The sequence below is a fragment of the Narcine bancroftii genome, chromosome 13 (assembly GCF_036971445.1).
Source record: "Narcine bancroftii isolate sNarBan1 chromosome 13, sNarBan1.hap1, whole genome shotgun sequence".
Taxonomy (NCBI): domain Eukaryota; kingdom Metazoa; phylum Chordata; class Chondrichthyes; order Torpediniformes; family Narcinidae; genus Narcine; species Narcine bancroftii.
In genome coordinates, this window is record NC_091481.1 from 36,109,498 (window position 1) to 36,126,394 (window position 16,897).

A 16,897-nucleotide genomic window follows, 5' to 3' on the forward strand; every position below is an offset into this window, starting at 1 on the left:
TTCCCCTGGCACTTTATAATTTGGCTCCTTTACCTTGAGCTCCCTTGTCAAATCTGGTTCATTGCACAACACTAAATCCAGAATTTCCTTCTCCCTGGTACAAGCTGCTCTAAGAATCCATCCCGCCTTCATATCGACCTACATTATTTGGCCATCAATATATTTCGCTTAACCCCACTGATTCTCGATCCTCTCCACAAAAATGGGTTTGGTTTGCAGTAATATTGTTGCACAAACAGACCAAATTATTTTCAGCATTGCGTCCAAGCACAACACTTAATTTTCTCCTGCTCATACATTCTTATTCCCATTCTTTACATTGTCATTTATTCTCCTTTTGTGAATTTTCCAATTGGGATTCTGCATTTCAATTTCTGTTCCCTTCCTCCATTTGGTTCATTTTACAGTCGAAGTGAGCTGCTCTGCCATAGCCTGGGTTCAGATGTGGCTTCCTTGCCTCCCCATGCTGCTACCAGTATTTCAACAAATGGGACCTCTCCCTCCCACACTTCTTCCTCACCCCTAATCAGTGTCTTCTTATTCCCAATAATCTATTTGGATTCATTAAGAAAGAGATGGGAGGTTGCACTTATGGTATTTACAAATGGCGTTGCCCAATCATTACTGAGCCCCATTGTTTCACTGCCATTCTACAAGGTCCTCTTCCAGCCTAGTGAGGACAAACGAGTTACGGTCCAGGATGGATTGAGACTGACTGCTCCTAGCTTCATGGAACCCTAGTGAAGCTGAAGTCATTGGTTGAAATCACACTTTGTGCAAAGGGCTGTGGTTATTGTAAAAACACCAACTGAGCAAGCCAAACTGTGTCCTTTATGTAGCAAATCAAAAATGATGACTATTCACTGTGGTTAGTCCTCCCCAGGGCTTTGCTGCAGAGGTTTCACAGAACAGTGTTCTATGTTCAAGTGTGGAAAGCTTTCTCATCAATCCCTTCCATCAGTAAACTGGAGTGGGGATGTTACATGATGCTTCGTTCCATTTGCAGTGTTCACTCACATTCCTTAGCAAGTGAAGCAGCGGAAGGGTAGGACTGGGATCAGAAACTTAACTGGACCAGCCACGTAAACATGGGTTGCAAGAGCAGTCATACCTTCCTTTCACCTCAAAGCCTTTTCATCATCCAGAAAGCACGTAAACTCCACTGGAACAGGAAAGGTCTGACCATATTAATGGGAGTGTATTATAGACAACTCAATAATCCTTGACGATTGGAGAAGCTGTAGAGAGAAGGCAGCTGCAGGAAACATAAAGTTATGATAGAGATGACTTTAACTTTCCACGTATTGACTAGGACTAGGATGAATAGATTAGAGTTTGTCAAATGTATTCAGGAAAGTTTTCTAAATCAATATATAGAGGTAATAACTAGAGAGAGTGCAACACTAGATCTCCTATTAGGGAACGAGACAGGGCAGGTGACAGAAGTATATGCAGGGGATCATTTTGGGGCCAGTATTCATAGTTTCAAGTTAATTATGGAGAAGGATAGGTCTGGACCCTGGGTTGAGATTCTAAATTGGAGAAAGGCCAATTTTGATGAAGTGAGAAAGGATCTAGAAAGTGTGAAAACAAAGAAGTTGTTTTTGGCAAGGATGTTCTTGGTAAGTGGAAGGCCTTCAACGATGAAATTTTGAGAGTACAGTGTATATTCCTGTCAGGATTAAAGGTAGAGTTAGCAGGCATAGGGAACCATGGTTTTTGAGGGATATTGGAGATCTGGTTAAAAAGGTATAGGCAACAAGGTGCAAATGAAATACTTGGGGAGAAAGCAAAAGAAATGAGAAGGGTTAAAATAAGACAAGGCTGCTTTGGCAGACAATGTGAAAGAAAATACCAAGGTTGGGGGGGGAAACAAAATTAGTCCTCTTGATGATCAGTGGTTGGCTTTGTATGGATCCAAAACAGATAAGAAATCTTAAATGGGTTTTTTTGCATCTGTATTTAATCTGGAAACTGGCATGGAGTCTATGTAAGTAAGGAAAACAAGCAGTGACATTTTAGAACTTAGACCGATTAAAGAAGAAGAGATGCTTACTAACCTAAAGCAAATGAGAGTGGATAAATCCCCAGGGCCTGACAAGGTATTCTCTTGGGCCTTGGGGGAGGCTAGTGTAGAAATTGCAGGGGCCCTGGCTGATATGTTTAATATGTCCATGCTCATGGGAGAGGTGCTGGAGGATTGGAGGGTTATTCAAACGTGTTCCATTGTTTACGAAAGGTTGTAAAAATAATCCAGGAAATGATAGGCCTGTGAGCCTGAATTCAGTGGTGGGTAAGTTAGTGGAAGGTGTTCTAAAAGATCGGATGTACAGTTATTTGGATATATGGAGGGGCTGAGTAGTGATAGTCATCGTGGCTTTCTGCATAGTAGGTCATGTTTAACCAATCTTATAGAGTTTTTCGAGGAGTGTGGAGGGAGGTGCCAGCAGAATTGGTAAAAGCAGGCTCAATTTTAAGAGATTTGGACAGGTACTTGGATGGGAGGGGTATGGAGGGTTAAGGTCCAGGAGCAGGGACTAGATAGATTAATAGTTCCACACAAATTAGAAGGGTTGAAGGGCCTGTTTTATTGTGCTTTCTGGTTCTATTGTTGGGGTGAGTTCAGCTGACACAGGCAACTCTGATAGCCCCTCCCAAATCTGTGACTTCTACTACATGGGCAACAAATGCAGGGGATCATCACCATTTTTGGGTGTCCCTTCAAGCTGCACACAGTTCTGACTTGGAGATTTTGTGCTTGTCGCTCATTGTGTCCGGGTCCAAATCTCTTCAATGGTATTGTGTAAGCACCTTGACCAAAGAAACTGCAGAGGCTATGTCTCCTCAGGACACTCAACCTTGTCTGTAATGAATAGTTGCCCAAAACCTCCATGGACCATTTTGTGTCATGTGTGTCACTTCAGAGGTTTGACCAGGACACCTCCAGGATAAGCGAGCCTTGAATCTCTACTTGTTTCTGCATAGGATGTCATCAGATCCCATCCAGACTACCCCTTGGAGCACTGTAGGGAAACCCACTTTGTTGCCCTGGGTCATTCATGAATGTACCAAGACAATCTGGTCTTCCCAGGATAACATGGGATTAGGTGTCCTTCCAAACACCCCCCAATTCCCCTCTCTCCCTCCCCCCCCCCCCCCCCCCCACTGTCATCCATACATCAGTATTGGGGCTTGACACCAACCACTAAAATTACTCGAGTTAATTGATGACGTTCACTTATTGGAATCTCCTTTGGTTGCGCACCATTGGCATTATGGTTAGTGCCACGCTGTTACCAGGGTTCCAATGCTGTGCTATCTGTAAGGAGTTTGTAGGTTCTTCCCATGTCTGTGTGACTTTTCTTTCGGGACTCTGGTTTCCTCCCACCGTTCAACACATACCAGGGGTGGAGGTTAATTGTGTGTAAATTGGGTGGCACAGACTTGTGGGATGAAATGGCCTGTGACTGGGCTGTATGTCTAAAATTTTTTTTTAAATGAAATTCTGGTTCTTTTCCCATTTCCTCTCCACTTCAATTTTACTATTTGGTTAATTACAGTTACCCCCTTTCTCCTTCCCCTCTCTTTCGGAACAAATTCCTACAATCAAAATTCCTCCTGTCACTTCTTTTTCCAGATACTCAAAGCTTTGCATCTCATGGGTTACAATCATAACAATCAGACAACGTAGAAACATTATCCCTCAGCTCAGTGAGTCGATGTTGACCATCAAACCTCAGCTCAGTGAGTCTACGCTGAGCATCAAACCTCAGTTCAGTGAGTCTTTGTTGACCATTAAACCTCAGCTCAGTGAGTCAACGCTGAACATCAAACCTCAATTCAGTGAGTCTACGCTCAACATCAAACCTCAGCTCAGTGTCTATGTTGACCATCAAACCTCAGCTCAGTGAGTCTATGTTGACCATCAAACCTCAGCTCAGTGAGTCTATTTTGACCATCAAACCTCAGCTGAGTGAGTCTATGTTGACCATCAAACCTCAGCTCAGTGAGTCTATGCTGACCATCAAACCTCAGCTCAGTGAGTCGATGTTGACCTTCAAACCTCAGCTCAGTGAGTCAATGCTGAGCATCAAACCTCAGTTCAGTGAGTCTTTGTTGACCATCAAACCTCAGCTCAGTGCGTCTATGTTGACCATCAAACCTCAGTTCAGTGAGTCTATGCTGACCATCAAAGTCTATGCTGACCATCAAACCTCAGCTTAGTGAGTCTATGCTGACCATCAAACCTCAGCTCAGTGAGTCAGCCAGGCATTTTTTTTCCAGTGTGCTAACGAAATGAGGCATCCAAACTATTTATAAGATAGCAGAAAGGGACCACACTGGTGCATGTTGGAGAAAAGCACGCATAGATACAGGAGCACTGGAGGAATGGTGCAGAAACCCGGTGGGACATTTGCGGCCCTTCCACCTGGCGTCTGGACCAGGGGCTGCGGCAGGTTTCCGCGGTTGCCCACCTGGCCTGAGTGGCGCAGCGACCTCTCGCTGCCCAGTAGGATGGGGGCGAACCCACCACTTTAACATTTTGTTAAAATTGGCAGGGTCAGCAAAAAAAGGTTGCATTTTAAATTAATTGTTGGATTTCTATAATATTAAACTAAATCAGTGATTTCTCTTCAAAATAATGCAAGCATATTAACACAATACAAGTGCTAGGGATTGTTTGAACTTTAATATGACTGCGTTTTTAATCATTGTTACTCTACTGTGATCTTGCATAATCAAGTTTTATTAATAAATGAAAGCCAAATTTATTCCTTAGTTGCAGGGATATTTGGTCTGTTATTATTAGTACGACAGTTGTAGAAAATGTATAATGCCAGTTCATGTGGGGATCCAAGATTCTTTTGCAGAATGCAGACTCGCCAAGGAGGTGCAGAGAAGGATGCAAGGATCCTTGTCACGGTTCATCCCCAGCAGCAGAGTGACAGAGGACTTGCTGATTGATGGGCTGTTCCCAGGGATGCACATAGAAATAGATATCCAGTGCAGTGGGAAGACCATCATCTCTGTGAAAGACATTCTTTGGTCTGCCTGAAGCCTACTGGTTTTCCAGTACATGGAGATGTTGATGAGGGAATGCTGCTGACTGGCACATGCTAGGCTGCATGAGTATGTGCTGAGGGACTCACTGAGGCTTAGCGCAGTCATCATATGGCGTTGTGGAAAAGGACCACAGACTACTGTTTCTGGGCATTGAGGGGCTGAGACCGACGGAACGTCCCTCAAACAACAGAGGGGGGAGAAACATTAAGGCACCACAGTGTTGGCAATGGCGTAAATAGAGAGCGTATGTAACAATGCACAATGAGATGAATGTATGAACGTGACACTTGGAGACTTTGAACGGTTTTCTTGTAAATAATTTATGATGAATAAAGTGTATTTTTTTGGGGGAAAAAAATGAGGTGCACACATAGGATTCATATGATGTCAGACCCTCGTTGGATAAGGGTTCAGTACATTAGGCCCCTAGTTGATTTGTCCTCTGAAATTACGTTCTAATCTATAAAGTTTGTTCAGTTTACCTACCCAACTGGAATAATGTTTGCTGCATTAACCAATTTATTTTGCACAGGTGCTGGGCCCTGGTTCTGGACATGTCAGGACCTCTATTGGCATTCAAGAATTTTGCACTCTAAAAATAAATGCACAAATTTGCAAATGCCACAAGTGGTCAAATGAACATTGTCCTTTTAATTGCAGTATGACGAAGAAAGAAGGGTCATTCTTGTGAATCTCGCCCATGCTTCAAATTTAAAGTACTTCATTGATAATCCAAACAATATTACAGGTAATTAAATGGGCATCTTTTACTGCTGTGCCTTTTCCTTTCAATGTTTTTATTAGTTTTGTTTAAATGTTACATAAGATAAAATATTAACAAATCTTATACAATAATGCAGATGATATTGTAAACTATGTTACATTAAAAAGTGAAAGAAAAAACATGAAACTACTCTTTTCCTTATCTAACCCCAGCCTACAGAGGCTATTGGCTTAACACAGACAGACCACAACTGATAATGTTTAAAAATCAGGTAACCAATGGAGTCGTAGACCAGGGTGTTCATCTTCAAGCTCTTTTACCTCCTTCCCTATGTTAGTAGTGTGAAGAGGGCATGGCCTGGGTGGTGAGGCTCCTTGAGACACCACCTCTTGTAGATGTCCTTGATGGAGTGGTGACTGATACCTGGCTGAGTTCACAACTTTCTGCAGTTTTTTCTAGTCTTGTGTATTGGCACCTTCATAGCAATCAGTATATTCACCATAGTCCACCTGTAGAAATGTGCAAGGGTCTTTACTGACATTCCAAAGCTCAAACTCCTCACAAAGTGTAGTCGCTGGGGGAAGCCTTCTTCATGATGGCATCAACTTGGGGGCCCCAGAATAGATCTTCAGTTGTGTTGACACCCAGGAATATGGAATTCTTAACCCTCTCCACTGCTGATCCCTCGATGAGGTCTGGTTTGTGTTCTCCTGATTTCTCCTTCTTGAAGTCCACCATCAGCTCCTCGGTTTTGCTAATGTTGAGTGCAAGGTTGCTGTTCTATCACCACTCTATCTCCCTTCTGTACACTTCCTCGTTGCCATCTACGATTCTGCTGTTGGCTGTGGTGCCATCGGCAAATTTGTAGTCAGTTTCTGAATCATGCCTAGCCACACAGTCATGGGTGTATGGCGAGTAGAGCAGTGGGGTAAGCCCGCAACCTTGAGGTGTGCCTTGTGTTGATCAGGAGGAGGCAGTGTTTCCAACTCGTATTCCCTCATTGGTGTGGAGGGTAACCTCATTACCTACCAAAGTCAATTAACACATCTCATTGGAAACAGTATTGCTAGAGCTGGTTGCCTCTTTGTTAATCCCTGGAACCCAATATACTTCTGGTTCCACAGACTTGTGAGATATTATCATGGGGATGTTATGCTGTCGATGTGAGGAAATGTATCCAAAGCAGGTCTTACACTTAGCCCCTACAGAGCTGAGGCTTCCTTTCTTTTGCTGTGATTTTGCTCTCCGATGGTATCAAGCCTTTTGTTTTTAACAGTGTTCAGTTGTGATGTCCAGAAACCTGACTGTGTTTTTTGTACACCAGAAAGGATTTGCACGGTAAGGAATGTTCGTTTTTATTCATGTTTACTGTTGGAATTGTATTGATGAAACATTTACAGCATTTTGATGTTCCCTTACACGTGAATGGGATAATATTTATGGATAAAGTGAAATCAAACCCACATTTCAATTATCCAAAGATACTAGATACAGGCTGATCTATTTGTTCTGATACAAAGTCATCAATGTTAACTTTTTCTGTCTCCAGACATCCTGTCTGATCTGTTAAGTATCTCCAGCATTTTCGGTTTCATGCAATGTTTCAATAATCAGTGGGAGGTAAAATACTTGATCAGTTTCTCAGAATTCTGGAACTCTATTTTTTCTGTAACTCCAGTTCAATTCCCACAAATAGCGAAATGAGAAGATCACTTCAGTAAATCTAGGGATGTCATGAAATATTTTGAAAACCTCCATCAGTGGTTTTCTTTAATTTTTTTTTCTCTTCTCATGGAATTTCAGAGATTCTGATTTACCATGCAAGCTGCTGCATTTAATACCACAATTCCAATCTTAATATGTGACACCTTATCAAGTCCATATATATCACATCCGCCACATTCCCCACATCTCTATCACTTCATCAAAACCAAATTATTTTTAACAAGTCTATTCTCTGCTTCTCTAATCATATATGTTCCTCGCCACTGACATTAAATTGACTGGTCTATATTGGGTTTTTTTATGTTTATCCTTTATTTAAACAATATTTCCAGTCCTCCGGTGCTGTCCCTGCACCTATAGATGTTTGGAAGATAAAGGACACAATTTCTGCAATGTCTTCATTACTTCCCTCCATAGCTAAGCATGCATTGCTTCCAGATTAGGAGATTTATCCACTTTAAGAGCACCTAGACCAGTGGTTCTCAACCTTTTACTTTCCACTCACATACCTCTAAGCAAGCCCTATGCCATAGGTGCTCTGTGATTAGTAAGGGATTGCTTAAGGTGGGATGTGGGTGGAAAGATAAAGGTTTGAAAACCACTGTTTTAATCATACCTTATTGACTCGTTATGTGCAGGGTTTCAGAACTCCAAAGAAAATGGGCCAATGACAATTTTTCTCCAGCAAAATATTTCAGTAACAATTGGGTCTAGAGCAATGATTCTCAACTTTTCCTTCCCACTTACATCCCACCTTAAGCAATCTCTTAGTAATCACAGAGCACTGATGGCCTAGGGATTACTTAAAGTGGTGTGTGAGTGGAAAGAAAAAGGTTGAGATCCACTGACCTAGACTATCTATTTTTAGTGCATCTGGATCTTAATTACACCATGCTTTGGTGTAATTTTCCTCGTTGAAGACTGATGTAAAGTCCATATTATGACCCGTGGCCCACCCCCCTGCTTCTATCACTGTTCCTTCTCTTGTCAGCCCCACTTCTGTTCCGCTGTCCACATTCCTGCAAAATATTGTTTTAGTTCCTGTCTGCTTCTACTTTTAAATTTAAAAAATATAGACATACAGTATATGGTAACAGGCCATTTTGGCCCACGAGACCGTGCCATCCAATTTACACCCCATTAGCCTACATCCCCTCCCCCTTTGCCCTCCCTGGTACATTTCGAATGGTGGGAGGAAACCGGAGCCCCTGGGGAAAATCCACGAAGACACAGGGAGGACGTACAAACTCCCTACAGACAGCGTGGGATCCAAATCCTGGGTCTCGATCCCTGGCGCTGTAAAGACATTACGCTAACCGCTATGCCAACCATACCGGCCCGCTTACAGCATGCTCCCTCATTTCATTTTCCAGTCTGAAATTTAATCTCGCTAAAGGGTTTTTGATTGAAACGTTGACTCTTCTTTTTCTCCCATTCATGCTGCTTGAAATGTATGTAATCAGCTGTCTCTCACAAATGTTAACAACATGTCCCATCTGTCACATCCTTTTTTTCCTGCTCTGTTTCAGTCTCTGTTATTTGTTCATCCATTGACCGCTCGCTTTAGTTTTCCTACCCTTCTCTCTGACAGGAAGTTCCCTCACTCTCACAAGCTCGACCAGCTAGGCATGGTTATTAAGAAATCTCTTCTTTTGACAGGAGACAATTGTCACCGGTATAAATCCAGAGCGCGTTTCTAAATATGGGCACAGCAATTTGACCATTGTTGGATCAGGTCTAAATGTTGGATTGAATGCTAAACTTCATGTCAACGGGATGGTTGATCACATTTCAAATAAGTAAGTGAAAATAATCACAAAATATGAAGAATAACTGATGTGACAGAGTATTTAGAGGTGGCTTGGGAGGAATTGCTAGAGCAGTTGGCACACACACACATTTCAAAACACAGAATATTTGCAGGGTGCTTTTTGCAAAGAGAGCAACAAAATTGCAGAATACAGCTGGCCTGGGAGAGCATGTGATCTTTGCAGGCAGGGGTAGAACAGTTTTGCTCTCAGAGAGGGATGGTGTGAAACAGAGAGAGGAGTCACAGAAATCAGTTCCAGAGGGACAAGCTGGCAAACTTTGGAAGGCTGTCTGGTCAGAGAAGACTGGCAGTCTGAAAGGTGACTTGGAAGAAAGAGGATCATCTGGAGAACGCTGAAGGGGGCAAGTTTTGTCAGCAAGACTGATTTAGAAGGAATCAGTTGCAGATGTCCTGGAAAAGGAATCTCTCTCTGAAAACCAGCAAAAACCCTCCTGAGTGGTAACCATTTGCCTGTTAAACACCAAAGCCTGGTGAACTTTGTTAATGCTAACTTCTGTGCACAGTGCAACCCATGAGATTGGACTATGATCCAAAGAACTTTTCTAATCTTAAATATACATTACACACACCCGCACTTAGTATTAGCGGGGTGATTAAGTAGGTTAGGTAAGTTAAGTAAGTAGGTTAAGTAATAAGTTAAAGTTTAATTCTGTTTTCTTGTTCAATTATAATTAAAAACTACTTTTGTTTAAGTGACCCTGTGTTGTGGTGAATATCTATTGCTGCTGGTTTTGGGGGGTCCTCTGGACTCTGAAACACTGAGAATGAACATTTTTGGATGGAAGTGAACGTATCTAGACTTTAATTTGACCTGCCGCATTCGTAATCAAAGTAACCAAATAGATCTGTTTAAAAACATTGAGGATGAGCTGTAGATACACTATCCTGGGCCGCACGGTCGGTGTAGCGGTTAGCATAATGCCGTTACAGCGCCAGCGATTGTGACTGGGATTCGAATCCCGCGCTGTCTGTAAGGAGTTTGCACGTTCTCCCCGTGTCAGCATAGGTTTTCCTCGGGGGCTCTGGTTTCCTCCCACTGTTCAAAATACACTGGGGAGGGGGTTGTTTAGGTTAATTGGATGTAATTGGGCAGCATGGGCTCATGGGCCAAAATGGCCTGTTGCTGTGCTGTACGTCTAAATTAAAATTGAATTAAAACTTAATACGGGAATGTTACGTTGTTGGAAATCGTCACTCTCATTATTCCATATCTTCTCGTAATTTGGACAGTTTCCATGTCATGTTCTGACACAGGGTCCACTTCAGCTCTTGTCTAATCTTGGATGTTTCCTGCAATTTCTGTGGTTTGCTTTCACTGTAGGGGGAAGTTCATTTTAAAAACATGGTTCTTGCGTTGCAAGCATTTAATGGTGGCCAAATGAATTTCCTCCCTCAGCAAGAATTTTCCCTCCTCTCAAGCACAAATTTGTCATTAACACATTAGAAGGGATTTACAAAATATATTTTTTTATATTTCCTTTTCCAGAACGAACAAATGCACAATAGAGAACAGCACATTCGTGGAATGTGTTTTACCAGATGCAATCCATGGCAAGAAATCTGTGTGTTTGTTGTATGATTTTGAGAAAACCTGCACAGCTAACAGAACTGCTTTACTGGAGTATGTCATCAACAGCTACGTTACAGAGATTCACCCAGCAGTATCCTGGGTTCGGTACGTATGGCAGCAACGTGGGCTGGGATGACATTGGGATTTGTTTTTACACATCCACCACAGTGACAGGCCCTTTCAGCCCACGAGTCCATGCCACCCAATTAACCTACAACCCCAGTACGTTTCGAATGGTAGGAGAAACTGGACCCTCCGGGGAAAACCCACGCAGAGAAAAGGGAGTTTGGAAATGGATCAGGAATGGAGGAGGCATGGGCAGTATGGGGCCTGCAGCATAAATTTTAAAGGCGCCCTACATAGGGCTGGCTGGCGCATGGGCAGTGAGGGGGGAAACACATATTGAAAATGTGCCCCTCCCTTCCCCTACCCCTCCCCTCCCCTTCCACCTCCCCTTCACTCCCCCTCCCCTCCCCTTCCCTTCCCCTCCCCTGCCCTACCCCCTCCCCTCCCAGCTCCCCTCCTCTCTCCCCTCCCACCTCCCCTTCCCTCCCCCTCCCCCTCCTCTCCCCTTCCCTCCTCTACCCCCTTCCCTTCCATCCCCACCCCCACCCCTTCCCTCCCATCTCTGTTAAAACCTACTTACACATTTTGTTAAAACAAAACCTATTTACGGCAGCTGGCAACTGGCTCAATGCGGGAGCAATGTCCGTCTTTGTGACCCGTAATCCTTTACGCAGCTGGAACCACTCTTTGTTTCCCTGGCACTGACACGGGCAGAGTGGTTCCAGCTGTGTGAGGGATTATGGGCCACAAAGACGGCCATTGCTCCCACATCAAGCTGTCTCTGCGAGATGCCAGGGCAGCGCTCTGGCAGCACTGATCCCTGCTGCTGCGTCGGAAGTTAGATTGAGGGGGGTGCGCGACGGACAGCCAGGGCTAGGAGCGTGGTGGTCAGGCAAGGCGAGGACAAGTGGCATGTTACATCTTTGATGAAACATTATAATCATTTTCACTACCACCCTTTTAAGCTTTCATATTTTATTTCCAACAACAGTGCTGCCTGCAGCAGCTCTGAGATACAACACACCCATAGTCTGTGTTAATAAAGGTGATAATTGGCTAAACTCGCTAAGTTTAAATTTAAGATTAGCGATTTTAACCTTTAATCAGGGCTATTAACACAGACTATCAGTGTGGTATCTCATAGGCACTGCACAAAGATGAGAACAAAAATGTTTTAAGTTCATAATTCATAGAACATAAACGTGGGGCCCTTTAAAATGTGGGGCCAGTAGCATAAACTATTTTCACCTCTACATTAATCCGGCCCTGGGCATGGGTTGCCTTTTGAGACAAGAGCAGAAATAAAGGGAAAGAGGACAGAGAGAGAATTGATAATGATAATCGCTCAGTAAGGGTTAAGTAGAACTGGTTGGTTATCAGTTCAATGGAAATGGGTTGAGGGGACAGGTGGAAAATCACATCACTCAGGAGGAGAGCGAGAGGCTGCAGACAGTCAGGACAGCTAGAAGGATGCTGGAGTAATGGCAGGACTTCCTCAAGACAGCAGACTGGACTGTTTTCAAGGACTCAGCCCTGATTACACCAGGGCTGTCACAGTCTTTATTGAACCCACTGTGGATGAGTTTGTCCCTGGCAAATCGTTCAGGGTCTTCCCCAACCAGAAGAACTGGATGAACAATGAACTAAAGGACCAGGTATGATGAAAAGCTGCATCTCGGACAAAGTGGAGATTCCAGATGGAAATAAGGGGCACACAACAGCTGTGGCAGGGCCAAAATGTCCTAACCAAATCCGGTGAAGTAGCTGATGACAAGGTTTCACTCCCCGAGGAACTCAATGCCTTCTACGCCCAATTTGAGAACAGAAGCAGTGAAGGGCCTCTCCTCCATGCCCCGTGACCCCTGATGATCCCATCATCCATAAATGAGGATGACATGTGCACTGCTTTCAGGAGAAGTGAATTCAAGGAAATTATCTAGTCCAGACGGAGTACCTGGCTGAGTAGTAAAAATCTGAGCTGAACAACTTTCCAATGAATTCACGGATATCTTCAATATCTCACTCCAGCATGGCGTGGTACCCAGCTGCTTCAAAACAAACATTAATCATAAGAAGAGTGCAGTTGCCTGCATTGATGTGACTATCGACCAGTCGCACTTACATCAACAATGATGAAGTGTTTTGAAAGGCTGGTTCCAATTTGCCTATCATAGCAACAGGTCTATGGCAGACGCCTTCTCACTGACCCTACACAAAGCCTTGGAGAACCTGGACAGTAAGGATACATTCTTTATTGACTACAGTTCGTGGAAAAAATAGTCATCTTAATACAATTAACTCTTCCCACTAACGTTATTTGCAATGTTTTTAAAAGTCTTTTTCAACTTTTTTAAGTAATGATAAATAATTCAGTTTATATAGATTATTTAAATAATTATCTCTCCAAATCCCTAAATATTTGATCACCTTTCTGGCCATTTAAATTGACTATTTCTTCAACAAAGGCTATAATCTCCTTGTGTAAGGGGCATAACTTCACTTTTATCTCAATTTACTTTATAACCTGAAATCTTACCATATCCTTCCAAATTTAAATGTAGTTTCCATAAGGAAGTCTCAGGTTCTGTCAGATATACTAAAACATCATCTGCAAATGCAAAAAACTAATTTTATACTCTTCCTGACAGACCTTGAACCCTTTAATTTCTGTTAATTTTCCTCTATTAGTGGCTCCTTCACAGTTGATTTGATGTGCTGGCACCAAGAAAGGTTTTCTAAAATAGGAAGTCCAAGAACATGAAGCTCCTGACCCTCTCATCCTCCATCCCATCAATGCAGATGGTCATGTAGAGCCTCTCCTTCCCAAAATCAACAATAAACTCTTTGGTCTTGCTGATGTTGAGAGCAAGATTATTGTTGTGGCATTACATGGTAAGGTTCTATGATAAATAATGACCAACTTTACAGAGAGGAATCCCATATCAAATATCATCCACCAAGTAGGAAGAGACCACCTTCAAACGTCAGGCTGACTAACAGGAGGAAATCCTATTGTCAAACATTAGTCTCACTCAGCTCTCACAGGTAGACCTCCCTAATACCTACCTCTTGGTCTTGATTTCCATTTCTGTGATTTTTACACAGTGGAGGCCGAAGAATGATGATAAGTGGCAAAAATTTAGACGTGGTTCAAGAGATGAAAATATCATTAACTGAAGATCAGGAGTCATGGACTGTAAGTTCATTTTATCCTTAGAACAGTGGTTCTCAACCTTTTTCTTTCCACTCACATACTGCTTTAAGTAATCTTGTGCCATTGGTACTCTGTGATTAGTAAAGGATTGATTAAGGTGGGATGTGGGTGGAAAGAAAAAGGTTGAAAACCACTATTTTAATCAAACCTCATTAGCTCATTATGTGCTTGGTTTCAGAATTCCAAAGGAAATGGAGCAATGACAATTTTTCTCCAGCAAATTTATTTCAGTAACAATTAGGTCAATAACAATTGAACCTTCCATTCCCACTCATCTCCCACCTTAAGCAATCCCTTACTGATCACAGAGCACCAATGGCATAGGGATTACTTAAAGTGGGATGTGAGTGGAAAGAAAAAGGTTGAGAACCACTGTGTTAGAGATTGAGCCTTCCTGTTCCTAGGTGATGCATTTAGTGTGAAATAATTAGCCCCTTTTAAACTGCAGCACCTGGGCAGCCTCCTGGGATCCAGGTGCGATTACTGGGGCAAAGGTGCTGAAAGCACCTTTTGAATCTCAGTGAATCGACCCATTAAATCACCAACCAGGCAATTTAAGGTGAATCCCGCCCCTGCAATGATGTGTCAGGAAGATGTCCGGATGCTGGCTGCCCACCAGAAACACTGATGTCACCCAGAATAAGCAGGTCTGCCATTTTCCTGCTCAAATTGCCCATAGATGAGACCTCTGAGGTAGGTCAGGGACCCGGTTGGATTCCATTGGGGTTGGCCAGGTCGGACCCTCTCTAACTGCTGCGTAATTGGGGTGCTAACTGGGCAAATTGCCCGGTTAATCCCATTTTACTTGGCAGTTTGAAAGGGCCTATTGATTCTTTCCATGGTGAAATTACTATTTAATTCAGAGTTTTCCACTTGTTCCATATATTAATGTTGTCTGTTTGTTGGGTAGAAATGTATAAATAATAACAGGACCTGGATCTGTGAATCGCCATCTATCAGAAACGGGACTCCAGGCAATTATTCAGTATCTTTTCTCATCTATGGATCTGCGCAACGAGTCCCTCTGATGTATGAAGAGAACCCTATATTCTACACCTTCACAAAGATTATTGATGATGAACAGCTTCTGATAACTGTGACGGTAAAACGTATTTCACTTCCTGACCCATTGAGCGACCACCATTCACTTATATAATGAGACTCCACTTTTCTCTCCATTTAATTTTTGTTTTAATTTTACAGCGAAAAGAAGATAATTTACAACTTTCCAAAGATGAAATTAAGATTGTTATTGTCCAGGATGAGGATCATTCAATAGAATGCAACATTACAGAATTGACAGAAGACAAAATAAAATGTGTACAGAACATACTTAATATTTCAATTTTAAAAATTGAGGTACGTTCATAGGATGGGTGGCTCTGTTATTTTATTAGTTCTTTGCACCATACTTTAGCAAGAATGTAAGCCCGTGGGAACATCCTTCTACAAGGATGTTGTGCACAGAAGCCCCAAGAAAGCTGACATTGCCCCATCAGCATGGGGGGATCTGGCTCAAGCTCGCTCGCAGTGGTGGGGGGGGACGCCATCAGAAAAGGTGTGGATGCTGCCAAGGACAAGCTGAAAGAGGCAACAGAGGAGAGGCCCAATAGAGCTTCTGCCCCTGCTGCCCCTCCAGGCCTCACCCAGCCAAGTATGTGGCAAACAGGGCCTGTCAAGGAACAGGCTGTACAGCCCCTCCAGGACACACACATCGAGCCCACAAAAGGAACCGTCATCATCCTGTGGGAAGAAGCCCTTGGGAAGGGATTTACTAGAATGAAAGCAAGAATGGGTCAGAGTGATTCCTGAGCGTAGAAGTTCACTTCCCACACAACTCTAATACTTAGTCTAAGATGTGGGAAACAGTATGACACTATTCCAAATTCCAGAATAAACCCTTGCAACTTCTCAAATTCTGGAGAATGACATGACAAGGAAAACATGTGACACCATTCTGAATGATGAAGAGTGAACGTGTATCATTCCATTTAGTGAAATGGAATGATTACTTTAAGGGATAGTATAGTCAGGAGGAGCTGAATGGTCACAGTTACCATTTCACAGAAGCGCCATCACAACACGAGCCACAGCCCAGTGACGATTCGATACATTGGAAGAACTGAGGGAAGGTTGGTCACAGTCTGTTCCAGACTCGATACATTCGCAAAGACACTGAATTTGTAAGGAAGAACCATTCCGGCTCCAGAAGAGAAAACAGCCTTTTGAAGCAGTTTTATGGCCAACCATTTTTTGTGGAATTCAGAGCAAAGCACCCTCTGGGAATGGTTGGGCCTTTTCGGTGGAGTGACCTCTGCCAGGAGGGTCTTTTGGGCAGCAAAGTGCTTCATTTTAAGTGTAACTAACAGTGAGAGATTGGTGCCAGGGTCTTGGAATCTTCGTGGAGGCCGTCCAGTTCGAGTCTCGCCTACTAAAGATCCAGGAGTGTGTTGACCACAGCTCGTGTGGATGGATATTTCTTCAAAGGCCACACAAGGAGAATTTGTGAGTCTGTAACAGCCACAACTCCAGTCTCCCCATCAATTTGGCATTAGTTCTGGGCATCAAATTTCAAAGACTTATGCCTCAACACTGAATTTAAAAGACTGAACTTTGAAGTAACTTTCTGCATTTTGGCCATACACACACACACACACACACACACACACACACAATCACTCACACACACTCACAACACACACT

General features: G+C 43.0%; 1 protein-coding gene across 1 annotated transcript in view; it reads left to right on the forward strand.

Annotated features, from left to right (window-relative positions):
• plxnc1 (plexin C1) overlaps positions 1–16,897 on the forward strand; it is a 148,205-nt gene that overhangs the window by 76,077 nt on the left and 55,231 nt on the right. Inside the window, exons 11-17 of the mRNA XM_069908713.1 lie at positions 5,725–5,812; positions 7,065–7,126; positions 9,173–9,312; positions 10,831–11,019; positions 14,086–14,176; positions 15,105–15,296; positions 15,398–15,553. Coding sequence (XP_069764814.1) covers positions 5,725–5,812; positions 7,065–7,126; positions 9,173–9,312; positions 10,831–11,019; positions 14,086–14,176; positions 15,105–15,296; positions 15,398–15,553 — 918 coding nt within the window. The remainder of the gene's footprint in view (positions 1–5,724; positions 5,813–7,064; positions 7,127–9,172; positions 9,313–10,830; positions 11,020–14,085; positions 14,177–15,104; positions 15,297–15,397; positions 15,554–16,897) is intronic.